Source organism: Dreissena polymorpha, chromosome 1 (genome assembly GCF_020536995.1).
Source record: "Dreissena polymorpha isolate Duluth1 chromosome 1, UMN_Dpol_1.0, whole genome shotgun sequence".
NCBI lineage: Eukaryota > Metazoa > Mollusca > Bivalvia > Myida > Dreissenidae > Dreissena > Dreissena polymorpha.
The window spans coordinates 53,342,439-53,357,680 of NC_068355.1; the positions used below are offsets into that span (position 1 = coordinate 53,342,439).

The window sequence follows — 15,242 nt, forward strand, 5'->3', positions numbered from 1 at the left end:
ATAACCTTGTTTCTAAAATAGCTGCCGTGCGGCTTCAAAGCGCAGTAGGGAGCAATGTGTTTCAACACAGCTCTTGTTTCTCATACGAAACTCTTTATTAACATGTTATTTCTAAACACAAAAAGGACATGGTGGTGCTTAAACGAAGGTCAAAGCTATGAGTTTTGGTCAGTTACCCAACATACACGTGTACATTTAAATTAAAACTTCAGCAGATTTATTCAGATTTTACTTATAATTCAAACACATTTTCACCAGAGTTTTCTGTGCGCAACATTATTTTTGTTTTGCCAAATTGGAGGTCAAAATTATGTGAACATGTATAAAGTCTCAATAAATGCCTCTTCTATTTAAGATATGCAGTTTGTTCACGCAAACCAAATCATTGAGCCGACACCGACGAACAATATATGTAGTACAGTTTAACTTTTCAGTGAAAATGGAAGTTAAAAATTACCGTTATGTTGAATCGCCATCAAATGTTCCAATTCATTCAATAAAGCATACCAGAGCATTAATAAATATTTCTTTGATGCATTCACAATTATATACAGGTAACTGACAATACCTGGACAAATGCTCTCTGTACAACTGCCTGTCTGCAAGCCCTGTCCCACACAATCGTGATCATGGGGCTTGCCCTGATCGAACAGGCACGTGCGGTTTCTAGAGCGGTCGCCATGGCCACAGGTAACGCTGCACGTGCTCCAAGATGCCCATTCACTCCAGTAACCATCAACTAAAATGATTGTGTTTGTTTATTACAAAAGCAATAAGGCGAACATTTATCTTGGGTACTTGAATTCTAATGAGACAAATGTTCACAGGAAGAGTGTAGAACTAAGAAGAGATGATTTTTAACGTTATAGTCCTATATTATTAAAATGATCATTAAGTCGAGGAGCTAACAAAGTTTAACCTTGCAGGAAACGATATATTAAATGATTGACTGTAACTGAGAAATATTATGACTTTAAGTATGGATATTTTTTGTCAAAAACGTTGTTTTGTTTGTTCAATATCATTATACATATAAAAAAGCGTTATTTGCTTGAAATATAGCAGATACGCCATAGCCAGACCTTAAAACTCGTGGGTAACAAATTATGACCTTGGTATGCCACCAGACCATTTGAAATTGCTATTATCATAATAAACACTCTATACAGGTATTATGCAGCTTGTCAGACGCCGAGGTTCGTTTGTGTTCACACCTTTTGTGGTCTTATTTGATAAGTAACTAACTCAGTCAACTAAGAGCCGAAATGGCAGCGGAAGATCCCGAGATTCAGAGAATGTTGGATCATGCCTGGGAGTTTTACTCTGTCTTCTCAGGAGCAGGATGTGGCTAGCAGGTGCTACATGTTCTGATAGTTTGATCAAAGCCAGACCTTAAAACTCGTGGGTAACAAATTATGACCTCGATAGGCTACACGACCATTTGAAATTGCTATTTTCATAATAAACAATCTATACAGGTATTATGCAGCTTGTGAGACACCGGGGTTCGTTTTTGTTCACACCTTTTGTGGTCTTATTTGATAAGTAACTAACTCAGTCAACTAAGAGCCTTTTCAGTAGCAGGACGTGGCTAGCAGGTGCTACATGTTATGATATTTTGATCGAAAACGAAACGGGCACAGAGAAGTAGATACATTAACTGTCCAAGACCCAAAAGAGAGTCTTATTATGGCTGAACGTATGGTTGTGGCAAGGATGTTGATAAATGCGGATCGTACTGGATGTTGAGGTGTGCATTTGCAGGGAGTGTCCAATTGTATATCTATCTTTCCGGCAGCTGAGCACTTCAATTAGCTGCGATATGCTTATTACTATCTGCATTAAATGAGCACTAAATTAGCAACCTAGATGAAACGCACCCACACGTTAATCGAAAGTCTTTGATGTAGAAACCAGTGCTGAGCTGAGCTAAGACAATCAATGATCTTTTCATTGATCAAACATTGTTGAGATATCTCAATAGCAAAGGTGGTCAAACTCGCGGCAGCGATATGACCGAGGAAATGACGACTCAACCTTTGGACCCTATCTGCACCTTTAACATCCGAATACAACACTGCGATGCACGATTTCACAGACCTGACCTATACCACTTGTCCACAACACATACAGATGCTTTTCATCTCGAGAAAATGTAAACAATATTTACAACCTGTTCAACCAAAACAGCTGATTCTATTCTGGGAAATATTTCCAAGTGACCATGGCTGGGAAGGATGTGAATGTACATGCATCGGAGCCTTTTGGGAACAATGCTATGAGAGATATTGTAGAAAAGTCGGCCTTTGCTTACACGTTCAAGAGAAAGAAAGACCCAAACTTATTGGAAAAAGATCCGCTGTTTAAAATTGTTCTGTCAGGGAAAGTGATCCTGCTATTGTGTTTAAGCGTTTCCTGGTGGCGACAAAAATTATTTCCTTTGAAGACGTAATGTCTTATTAAGTTTGTCGCCATTCTTATGTACTCTTTGAAGCCAAGAGAATACTTCGTAAAGAAGCTTTAGATTGCTCAGGCAATTAGAGATGATGCGCCAGAGGCATAAAAATCAAAGTACTGACAGTACTGGTGTGACGATGCTTTTGAAGAGGATGGATATAAAAGCATCAATTTAAGTTGATCTACATCATCACAATTGTGTATGTGGGTACGAAATTTTTTTTTTGGTACGACAATTTTGGGAACGAAAAAATTATGCCAAAAATAAAATTTGGATACGAAAAAAATTAGAGTACGAAAAAAAAATGGGTACGAAAAAAAATGGGTACGATCAAAATTTGGGTACGAAAAAAATTTGGGAACGAAAAAACAATTGGGTTCGAAAAAAAAATTGGGTACGAACATGTTTGGTACGGAAAAAAAATGGGGGTATGGGAGTACCCCTGGGGAACGTGACCCACAGTCGCACATTCTTGGCCCTTTCCGTCATACATCGGATAAGTACCTCAAAGGCAATAGTATGAATACACATTTATGGCGTACCATTTGGGTCGAAAGTCAACATGACCTAGTAGGTAAAAAGAGAAATGTACTTTGACGTACAATATGTACGTCGAAGTACATTTTTTTGTACTTCGACGTACAAAATTGTAATTCGACGTTCAGTCTTTACTGACCCTTGAGTGTTAGCCAATCAGAAGACGCCCTACATCTGTTGCTTTTAGAGATATTTGACATTGAACATTATTATTATTATTATTTATACCAAATTATGCGACTATCGACCTCTAACTAATAGATATTGAGCGTATTTATTTAAGATTATTATTATTGTTTATACCAAATTATGCGACTATCGAACGCTAACTCATAGATATTGTGCGTATTTATTGGCCTGGCGTGGCGGAATTAACCTCTGACTTATGCAAATAATGGTTAATACAACCAAACCAGGGAGGTTATTATACATTTTTAATCCCGTAATCGTTTGGTTACTGTTAGGTTACCGTTGGGAATATCCTACACAGTAATGCGCTGGATCGTGATATTTCGCCCCGCATGGTCAATAAATACTCACAATGTGCTTCATAATTTTATTTTAAAAAAAGGTAACCTTGAATCTTCTTCAAATGGGTATATAATCTATTTCAATGCATTAAATACTCGAAACTTCTTTGTAATTTTTTTTTTCAATTTTGATATTTTTATTCATTTTGTCCTCAATCAAAAAAGAGATTTTAAACATTTATTATGAATAAATCTGAAGGAAAAGCGGCTCATGAGACAAGTATTTTGATCGGCTGTTAAGAAAATGTGTACGTCGAAGTACAAACATGTACGTCGAAGAACAAATTGTACTTCGACGTACAAATTTATACTTCGAAGTGTATTTCATTTTGTACGTCGAAGTTCAATTTTTGTACATCCAAAATATAACCTTGTTTCTAAAATAGCTGCCATGCGGCTTCAAAGAGCAGTAGGGGGCAATGTGTTTCACAAACACAGCTCTTGTTTCTCATACGAAACTCTTTATTAAAATGTTATTTCTAAACTCAAAAAAGACATAGTGGTGCTAAAACGAAGGTCAAAGCTATGAGTTTTGGTCAGTTGCCCAACATACACGTGTATATTTAAATACAAACTTCAGCAGATTTATTCAGATTTTACTTATAATTCAAACACATTTTTCACCAGAGTTTTCTGTGCGCAACATTATTTTTGTTTTGCCAAATTGGAGGTCAAAATTATGAGAACATGTATAAAGTCTCAATAAATGCCTCTTCTATTTAAGATATGCAGTTTGTTCACGCAAACCAAAGCATTGAGCCGACACCGACGAACAATATGTGTAGTACAGTTTAACTTTTCAGTGAAAATGAAAGTTAAAAATTACCGTTATGTTGAATCGTCATCAAATGTTCAAATTCATTCAATAAAGCATACCAGAGCATTCATAAATATTTATTTGATGCATTCACAATTATATACAGGTAACTGAAAATACCTGGACAATCGCTCTCTGTACAACCGCCTGTCTGCAAGCCCTGCCCCATACAATCGTGACCATGGGGCTTGCCCTGATCGAACAGGCACGTGCGGTTTCGATAGCGGTCGCCATGGCCACAGGTAACGCTGCACGTGCTCCAAGATGCCCATTCACTCCAGTAACCATCGACTAAAATAATGGAGTTTGTTTATAACAAAAGCAATAAGGCAAACATTTTTCTTGGGTACTAAAATTCAAATGAGACAAATGTTCACAGGAAGAGTGTAGAACTCAGAAGAGATGATTTTTAACGTTATATTCCTATATTATTAAAATGATCATTAAGTCTAGCAGGTAACAAAGTTTAACATTGCAGGAAGCAATATATTAAATGACTGACTGTAACGGAGAAATATTATGGCTTTAAGTATGGATATTTTGTGGCAAAAACGTTGTTTTGTTTGTTCAATATCATTATACATATAAAAAGTGTTATATGCTTGAAATATAGCAGATAAGCCATAGCCAGACCTTAAAACTCGTGGGTAACAAATTATGACCTCGATAGGCTACACGACCATTTGAAATTGCTATTTTCATAATAAACAATCTATACAGGTATTATGCAGCTTGTGAGATACCGGGGTTCGTTTTTGTTAACACCTTTTGTGGTCTCATTTGATAAGTAACTAACTCAGTCAACTAAGAGCCGAAATGGCAGCGGAAGATCCCGAGATTCAGAGACTGTTGGATCATGCCGGGGAGTTTTACTCTGTCTTTTCAGGAGCAGGGCGTGGCTAGCAGGTGCTACATGTTCTGATATTTTGATCAAAAGCGAAACGGGTACAGAGAAGTAGATACATGAACTGTTCAAGAACACAAAGAGAGTCTATGTATGACTGAACTTATAGTTATGGCAAGGATGTTGATAAATGCGGATCGTACTGGATGTTGAGGTGTGCATTTGCAGGGAGTGTCCAATTGTATATCTATCTTTCCGGCAGCTGGGCACTTCAATTAGCTGCGATATGCTTATTACTATCTGCATTAAATGAGCACTAAATTAGCAACCTAGATGAAACGCACCCAGACGTTTATCGAAAGTCTTTGATGTAGAAATCAGTGCTTAGCTGAGCTAAGACAATGATCTTTTCATTTATCAAACATTGATGAGGTCTCTAAAGATCAAAGGTGGTCTAACTCGCGGCAGTGAGATGACCGAGGAAATGACAGAACATTTGGACCCTATCTGCACCTTTAACATCCGAATACAACACTGCGATGCAAGTTTTCACAGACCTGACCTTTACCACTTGTCCACAACACATTAAGATGCTTTTCATCTCGAGAAAATGCAAACAATATTTACAACCTGTTTAACCAAAACAGCTGATTCTATTCTGAGAAATATTTCCAAGTGACAATGGCTGGTAAGGATGTGAATGTACATGCATTGGAGCCTGTTGGGAACAATGCTATGAGAGATATTGTAGAAAAGTCGGCCTTTGCTTACATGTTCAAAAGAAAGAAAGACCCAAACTTATTGGAAAAAGATCCGCTGTTTAAAATTGTTCTGTCAGGGAAAGTGATCCTGCTATTGTGTTTAAGCGTGTCCTGGTGGCGACAAAAAAGATATTTCCTTTGAAGACGTAATGTCTTATTAAGTTTGTCGCCATCCTTATGTACTCTTTGAAGCCAAGAGCATACTTCGTAAAGAAGCTTTAGATTGCTCAGTCAATTAGAGATGATGCTGCAGAGGCATAAAAATCAAAGTACTGACAGTACTGGTGTGACGATGCTTTTGAAGAGGATGGATATAAAAGCATCAAATTAAGTTGATCTACATCATCACAATTGTGCATGTGGGTACGAAAAAAAAATATTGGTACGACAATTTTTGGAATGAAAAAATAATGCCAAAAAAAATTTTGGTTACGAAACAAATTAGAGTACGATAAAAAATTGAGTACGAAAAAAAAGTGGGTATGATAAAAATTTGGGAACTAAAAAAATTGGCAACGAAAAAAAAATTGGGTACGAAAAAAAATTGGGTACGAAAAAAAAATTGGGTACGAAAAATGTTTGGTACAGAAAAAAATTGGGGGTACGGAAATGTAGTACCCCTGGGGAACTTGACCCACAATCGCACATTCTTGGCTCTTTCCGTCAAACATCGGATAAGTACCTCGAAGGCAATAATGTATGAATACACATTTATGGCGTACCATTTAGGTCGAAAGTCAACAAGACCTAGTAGGTAAAAAGAGAAATGTACTTTGAAGTACAATATGTACGTCGAAGAACATTTTTTGCACTTCGACGTACACAATTGTAATTCGACGTTCAGTCTTTACTGACCCTTGAGTGTTAGCAAATAAGAAGACGCCTTACATCTGTTGCTTTTAGAGATATTTGACATTGAACATTATTATTATTATTATTTATACCAAATTATGCGACTATCGACCTCTAACTAATATATATTGAGCGTATTTATTGAACATTATTATTATTGTTTATACCAAATTATGCGACTATCGACCTCTAACTCATAGATATTGTGCGTATTTATTGACCTGGCGTGGCGGCATTAACCTCTGACTTATGCAAATAATGGTTAACACAAAATACAACCAAATCAGGGTGGTTATTATACATTTTTAATCCCGTAATCGTTTGGTAACTGTTTGGTTACCGTTGGAAATTTCCTACACAGTAATGCGCTGGACCGTGATATTCCGCCCCGCATGGTCAATAAATACTCACAATATGCTTGATAATTTAATTTTTAAAAAAGGTAACCTTGAGTCTTCTTCAAATGCGTATATAATCTATTTCAATGCATTAAGTACTCGAAACTTATTTGTAAAATGTTTTTTTTTTCAATTTTGGTATTTTTATTCATTTTGCCATAAATTAAAAAAAGAGATTTTAAACTTTTATGAATGTTTATGAATAAATCTGAAGGAAAAGCGGCTCATGAGACAAGTGTTTTGATCGGCTGTTAAGAAAATTTAAACGTCGAGGTACAAACATGTACGTCGAAGTACAAATTGTACTTCGACGTACAAATTTATACTTCGAAGTGTATTTCATTTTGTACACCAAAGTACAATTTTTGTACTTCGACATACATATTGTACGTCAAAGAACATTTCTCTTGTCACCAAGTAGGTCTTGTTGACTTTCGACCCAAATGGTACGCCATACACATTTCGTAAGCGGTTATGCGGTCCTACCTATGCACGTCAAAATGTAAGCGAAATATGTAAACAAAGACCTTTATAGTATGGGTGGCTTTGTTATTATTTATTGCTATCATGTAACTGCATGATTGTGTATATGTTTACAATACACAAAGCATACATAATGATATAAATATACTGATTGAGCTTATACTAATCTGATAACTATAACCAGATCAATTAAGTACATAAAATACTTTTTTTTTCTTTATTTCATGAAGACTTGAGATATTATTCACATATATATGGGTTGATCCACAAATGAAAAGTATTGTTGATCTGTGTTCGGTGCAGGCTATTTTTCCATGACTGTGAAAGTTAAATTTTCATGTGAAAAGGATGTCAATTTTTTCTGAAGTATTTCATTCAACCATTGAATAAAATGAACTGTTCTGCATATAATTTGCCATTTTGATAGGTGTTTGTTAGGAGATGACCAGGGTGCCAGAGAAAAGAGATAAACATTTGAGATCTGGTCAGGGCTTCATATAAAAGGGGTTAAATGGTATACATTTTATATCTGGCCAGTGCTCAAGAGAAAATGTGTACATTTCAGAAAATGTTACGATTTAAATAAAGTTTAAATACCGCTTGACTAAGGCTCTTAATTTATCTAGCATGAACACTTGTACTATATCTGTTTAACACTAAAAATAATATTTAATGTACACATTTAATCTACCAATGTGTACAGCTACTACTTAACATATATTTGACTGTATTGAATGTAGGGACTAGCTAAAATATCCATTAGAAAAAAAGATCAGGGGGTGAATTTTTTTTCCCTGAAGCTCTGACGCTGGAGCTATGTTTATATATATTTAAACACACTGATTGAAAAAGTAAAACAATACAATGATACAACAGAGGGAAAATCATCCCCTCTAAACAACATGATACATAATTATGTATAATATTTTTCGATCTGGATCTGAATTGGTACACAGCAGGACCTTTAGGTATGCGCGCTGCGGGAGAGAGATGGGAGTGACTTACATTTTGGATTTAATTTAATCACTGAAATTCATCACTGAAGTTACAGTATGATCTCATTTGATATCGATGTACATGATTGTATCAAGCAACATACTTGAATAATTATCAGTATAAAGTACTGTCATGATTTCAGTATCATTTAAGTGATTTCAGTCAAGTTTATCATTCATATACATTAATTTTGTAAATATTATCAATATAAGTATACTAGATGCAATCATATTTGAAATAATACAGTTTGATAAACTGTATATAATGTAACTACACATCCAAGCAGTCCATCAAACCATTGCAACAGAGCCACCTGGTGTGCCAACTCACCAGCAGACAAGTCGAATGCCTTCTGACTTAGTGCATTTTACTATTTTTAACATCTACATTAGTTACAGATACATGTTTACATTTGTATGTGTTTGAAAAAATGTATAATCTTTAATGACATCATCTGACCATGCATGTCCTAGATTTCAAGATCAAGGCCCTGGTCTGACACATTGGTAACATTAATGTTAAACTGTTACCAGTCTTCTGAAATTAATTTTTATTGAACTATGAAATGAAATCTAAATCGGACACTGATTTTTCTTGTTTTAAAACAGTCATAGATCAGTTGTGGCCTCTCGTTAATGACCCATTTTTGCTTACTTGTCACAACCTTAAAACTTTCCACACTTTTATAATAGCAAATCTGGATTAAGGTGATCTTTAATGGTACATTTACACTTTAGCTCTGTCACAAGAGTGCTGGTAAAGTCAAGTCACATATTTCTATCTAGGCCATGTGAAACTCAAAGTGTCAAAGACAAATGAAAGATGCGTTCATTAATTATTGTCCCATTGTTTACTACTGCTGTGAGTTTTTTTTATATAATATGAGTAATGACCATCATGTGAAAGAAAAATCACATTATCTTAGTATATCAGGTTTAGCAGCCTTTTAGATAACAAAGTTGGCTAGTTTTCAATGTCGCTTCTGGGGATCAAACCCGCAGCACAACCTCCTGCAAGCAAAGACGACACTCTACCACTAGGCTTTTAGGAAGATTCTGAAATTTTTCGATCCCTCGTCAGAGGCACCAAACCAAAAATTAAGTCAAATATGGCCGACTCGGTATTATTGAGTCAGTTCATGAGAGATAATGGAAGATGCAACATCTCTCACGCCCCCTAGCATCGCCTTAAGCAGTATTCAATAAATAATAAATATATCCTAAATGACAGTTTCTAAATAGTCAAACAAGACGATGCATGCTGTAAGAAAGTTTCGACACGAGTGTGAACAATCTCTCATGGGCGCGGCAATTGTTGTATGTTGAGGCACGAACGACAACTATGCTGGAGAATGTTATCGATGCTAATCAGCGAGATATGCCGATTAGAACAATCGAGTTGTCTCAATCGGACTGACTCGGTCTTTACATAGCTCGCCATTGTGAATAATTGTTTCATGGTATGATAACTTAGACGAGCTGCTGAAGCAGCATCGTCAAAAATGGCTGTTATGAACTGTATTCCTGAAACAGATTTGTACGTGCTTTATGGTTTACCATGGAACAAGGGCGACTCATATATAGCCGTGTTTCATAAAGATTTCGCTGAAAGACATTACGGAGAAGCGACAGTGGTGTTCGATAGCTACGAAGACGGTCAGTCTATCAAAGGGACCAGGATGGTTTAAAATAAAAACGCACAAAGAGAGTTGCATCTGTATGTTGCCGTCTTCGACCTGGGGGCATGAATATATATGCGTGGTTGAACCTCAGTGTCTTTGTACAAAACAGCGATAAGGAATAAATAGCTATTGGTTCAGCAAAAATAGAAACATGCCAAAAGTAAACCCGAGAAGCGGTATTTTAAAGAAAATGAATAACTTCGAGTTTAACTGGAACGGTACTCAAACTTGATCTGTAAGTCATGCAGGTAGACTCCCAGAAAAATCAGGTAAATATCTGGACGCGTCTATGAAACCAACACTCATAAAAATGAATGCCGGACGGACGGACAGACGGGTAATAAGACTGCTATATGCCACCCTACCGGTTCATATACACAGGATCTTGAATTGCGTACATGAACAATAAATTTACTTAATTTAACATCTTCACAGGACAATGATAAAAAACTAACTGGTGCATATCGGTGTTGAACACGGCTGTTGTTCATTGTCAATGCCATCCGTACAATTCTTTCCTTTTACAGCGTCTGGTGGAAACGTGCAGTTTCTGGTTCGGGACTGGGTCCCGTTGCCACACTTGACGTCGCATGCCGACCACGGCGACCAAGATGACCAAATACCGTCCACTGAAACAATGCAAAAACAGTGATAACCATAACTCGATTATAGACATAATTACTCAACTCCGAATGGAACGTGTATGATCTGCAATTTCCACAGAAAGTTCCACGAGGATGAAGAGTGTAGGAGTTATGTCTCAAGTATACACTAGGAATATATCGTTTATTGAACGATGCAGAATCGAAGCTGCAGTCAATTATTGTCAATAGAAGGCCGAGCAAGAATCAAATTCCTGAATAATTAAATATCGACGATTCACCGATTGTTGACATAGTGACAACATTGGAAATAATTGAAAACTTTTCACAATTAAAGACATTTGTATTGTATACAATATCTGCACGATCGGTACTCATTCGCGATCAATTTCTCGAAACATCGGTATCATTCAGAGTCATATCCGTCCCACTTGGTTTAGATTCGTGGTATATATCACACTCCGTTTTATGCGTCGCTGCATATTAATACATACTAAACATACTTCATGGCAGAGTTCCGTCCATTTTATTATGCAAGGTCCACAATAGAAGTTTTTAATCGGTAACGATAACGCAAAGCATGGGATCTGTAATGAACGGCAGACATTAGCGAAGATGATGTACTATTGAAAAATACGCTTTTTTATGACGTCGAACCATGGCAATTTTCATTTGGGCGGGTGGAAGGGGCAAACTTCGTTCCCGCTTCCGTCTAAAACCGCCTTTGGTTTTTATGCGTTTATACATTCCTTACGTTTTCGGCATAGCTATCATGGTGATAAACATATTACCCAGACAAAAATGACACGTAAATGAAATAAATTGATGAACCCACATTTTGTAACAGCAAAACAAACCTCTTACGAGAAACATCTTTAACGCCAAACACAGGTGCTAATACTGCAAATAATACTTAGAAAAATACGAATATTTGTGCAATTTTAAATACACAGTGATTACACAGAGTTAAAATACTTTGTTAATAAATAAAGTTAATAAATTATAAAATAGCTTCATAATTTAGCGAATGAAATCGATGAAACAACAGTTGAAACATCTTCGCTTATGAGATATATTTCAAGATTTATCGTTAGACTATTTTAACTATCGCTTATCACATGGAAAGGCAATTCACGCACCCGTACAGACTTGCGGGTTGCACGGCTGTGATTCATTAGTATGTCCATTGCACGGTTTTCCAAGTGGTCCTAGTCCAGGAAACGTGCAGTCTCTTATACGTGTCTGGCTGCCACCGCCGCATGTCTTTGAACACGTTGTCCAAGCCATCCATTCTTCCAGAACGCCGTCAACTGCAATAGACACAGTGACGATTATTATCGCCTTTGCACAATCTTTTTACACGTAGTTTAGAAATTTTGAAGAAATTGCCGATACTTTCAAAAATATATATGTTTACATTTCTGTAGTCTATGGTCGTATATGGTTCTTATAATATCGTATGAACGAATTATATATTCATTGTCAATATAATATAATTTGTTGTACTAAATTAAACTTAATAAAAAACTACAGAGTTAGCAAGAATTCTATTTTGAATAACATTACAGCTTATTTTGGCTTGGCAAATAAGCAAAACGATCCACTATTTTAAAGACAATTTTAACACTTTTTAACATATCTGCAAACGGTTTGTCTTAAATTTATAGGATCATATATGTCGCAACAATGCATTAATTATAAATCAAATGCGTTCATACTACTTCTTATAAGGACGCTTTGAATTAATAATGTTATGTTGACTAATACATTTTTAAAGTAACTCGTACCTGGACATAAATTTTCGTTACACGTTGTTTTCTCAGCCAATTCACCTATACAATAGAGTCCTGGTGGCGCACTTGAAGGGAAGTAGCAATCTCGCATCCGATGCTTTGTTCCACCACCACAAGTGACATTGCATATGCTCCACGCCGCCCATGTATTCCATACACCGTCAACTAAATTAAATATAGGATATATGTTGGATTTGGTGGAATATCGATTTTATTCACTTGATCATAGAAAAATACTATTTTCACGAGTGGCGCGATTGATTACTAGTCAACGTTATCACAATTTGACCTGATAATACGGAACAGCGTTACATACCTATTGTAAGCAAACCTAAACATGATTGTTTAAAAACAAAATGGGTATAATTCTGCTTACCCATACTTGCATATCAGAGCGTTGGATGGTCATCTTACACAATGTCATTGAATATATGGTTCAATTTAATTGAGGCTCGCAAGCTATAACCTTTCTTTTGTCTAATACGAAACTCTTTATTAACATGACATTTCTAAACACCAAAAAGGACATGTGTGTGCTAAGACGCAGGTCAAAGCTATGGGTTTTGGTCAGTTACTCAACATACACGTGTACATTTAAATTAAATCTTCTGCAAATTTATTCATAATTTAGCTTACGGTATCATTCAAACACATTTTTCCTGAGTTTTCTGTGCGCAACATTATTACTGTTTTGCCAAATTGGAGGTCAAAATTATGTGAACATGTAATAAGTCTCAATCAATGCCTCTACTATTAAGATATGCAGTTTGTTCACGAAAACCAAAGCATTGAGCCGACACCGACGAACACTATGTGTAGTACAGTTTAACTTTTCGGTTAAAATGGAAGTTAAAAACTACCGTTATGTTGAATCGTCACCAAATGTTCCAATTTATACAATAAAGCATACCAGAGCATTAACAAATATTTCTTTGATGCATTCACAATTATATACAGGTAACTGACAATACCTGGACAATCGCTCTCTGTACAACTGCCTGTCTGTAAGTCCTGTCCCACACAATCGTGACCACGGGGCTTGCCCTGCTCGAACAAGCACGTGCGGTTTCTAGAGCGGTCGCCATGGCTACAGGTAACGCTGCACGTGCTCCAAGATGCCCATTCACTCCAGTAACCATCAACTGAAATGATCGAGTCTTTTTATTACAAAAGCAATAAGGCGAACATTTATCTTGGGTACTTGAATTCTAATGAGACAAATGTTCACAGGAAGAGTGTTAAACTAAGAAGAGATGATATTTAAAGTTATTATTAAAATGATCATTAAGTCTAGCAGCTCCAAGCAACAAAGTATAACCTTGCAGGAAAATATATATTAAAGGACTGACTGTTAATGAGAAATATTATGACTAAGTATGGATATTTCATATGTCAAAAACATTGTTTTGTTTGTTCAATATCATCATACATGAAAAAGCATAATTTGCTTGAAATTTAGCAGATCGCCATAACTGGACCTTTAAACCCGTGGGTATCAAATTTTGACCTCGGTAGGCTACCAGACCATTTGAAATTGCTATTCTCCTAATAAACACTATTTACACGTATCATGAAGCTTGTCCGATCCCCGGGTTCGTTTGTGTTCACACCTTTTGTGGTCTTATTTGTTAAGTAAATCACAATCAAAATAAAGCTCAGAACTAAAAGTCTAACAATACGTTTCATAACGCATTTGATAGGAGTTGCCAGAATCGAAGCTCGAGCGCGCAAACCACTATCGAGCTAATCCTTTGTGTACAAAGAGTCTGGTTTGTGGTCTATTGTGTTGAATTAAGCAAAGGACAAACTATGTTAGCCGCAACCGTTATGGTAAATAATATAGGGTTATACAATATATCCAAGCATCACCTGGACAGTCCGTAGTATTGGAGCAAATCTGTGTTTCGTTGACTGATCCTTCGCAATCCTTGCCAAGTGGTGCTGAAGGAACAGGATTAACACACTTCCTCCCTCGAGTTTCTAAACCATCACCGCAAGTTGCAGAGCACGTGCTCCATTGAGACCAACCAGTCCATACTCCATCACCTACAAAACAAGCAAATCCGTTGAATTGATATCCCCCGCCAATATGCTTCTGGACACAAAAGTGTTATATTTGACACTCAAAAAGCATTTTTTCAAGATACAAAGGGCCATAACTCCGTTATTAACAGATGGTGTACAATGCCAATTGGCGTGCATCATCCTCTTATCCATATATATGCTCATACCAAGTTTCAATAAAATCCGTCAAAGCACTTCCAAGACATGGCTCCGGAAACAAAAGTGCCGGACGGACGGATGGACGGAAAGGCGGACGGAAAGACGGACGGATGGACGGACAACGCCAAAACAATATCCCTCCGCCTATGGCGGGGATAATAAGAATCAGCTGTTGAGGCTTAAAGCTGCCATATTGCTAAGATTTATCGGCGCGTCTGAGGTATGCCAACACGCCAACACGCCGACACACCGGAATGACAGCAAAAT

At 36.7% G+C, this 15,242-nt stretch overlaps 1 protein-coding gene across 11 annotated transcripts in view; it reads right to left on the reverse strand.

Annotated features, from left to right (window-relative positions):
* LOC127881075 (SCO-spondin-like) overlaps nucleotides 1–15,242 on the reverse strand; it is a 64,653-nt gene that overhangs the window by 14,604 nt on the left and 34,807 nt on the right. For 5 of the 11 annotated variants that reach the window (XM_052428754.1, XM_052428720.1, XM_052428703.1 and 2 more), the window contains 7 exons: nucleotides 14,622–14,798; nucleotides 13,724–13,894; nucleotides 12,747–12,917; nucleotides 12,099–12,269; nucleotides 10,813–10,986; nucleotides 4,463–4,633; nucleotides 569–739 (listed from right to left, as the gene is read on the reverse strand). In XM_052428754.1, the coding sequence (XP_052284714.1) occupies nucleotides 569–739; nucleotides 4,463–4,633; nucleotides 10,813–10,986; nucleotides 12,099–12,269; nucleotides 12,747–12,917; nucleotides 13,724–13,894; nucleotides 14,622–14,798 (1,206 nt within the window). The remainder of the gene's footprint in view (nucleotides 1–568; nucleotides 740–4,462; nucleotides 4,634–10,812; nucleotides 10,987–12,098; nucleotides 12,270–12,746; nucleotides 12,918–13,723; nucleotides 13,895–14,621; nucleotides 14,799–15,242) is intronic. The other 6 variants (XM_052428798.1, XM_052428765.1, XM_052428731.1 and 3 more) reach the window with 5 other exon arrangements.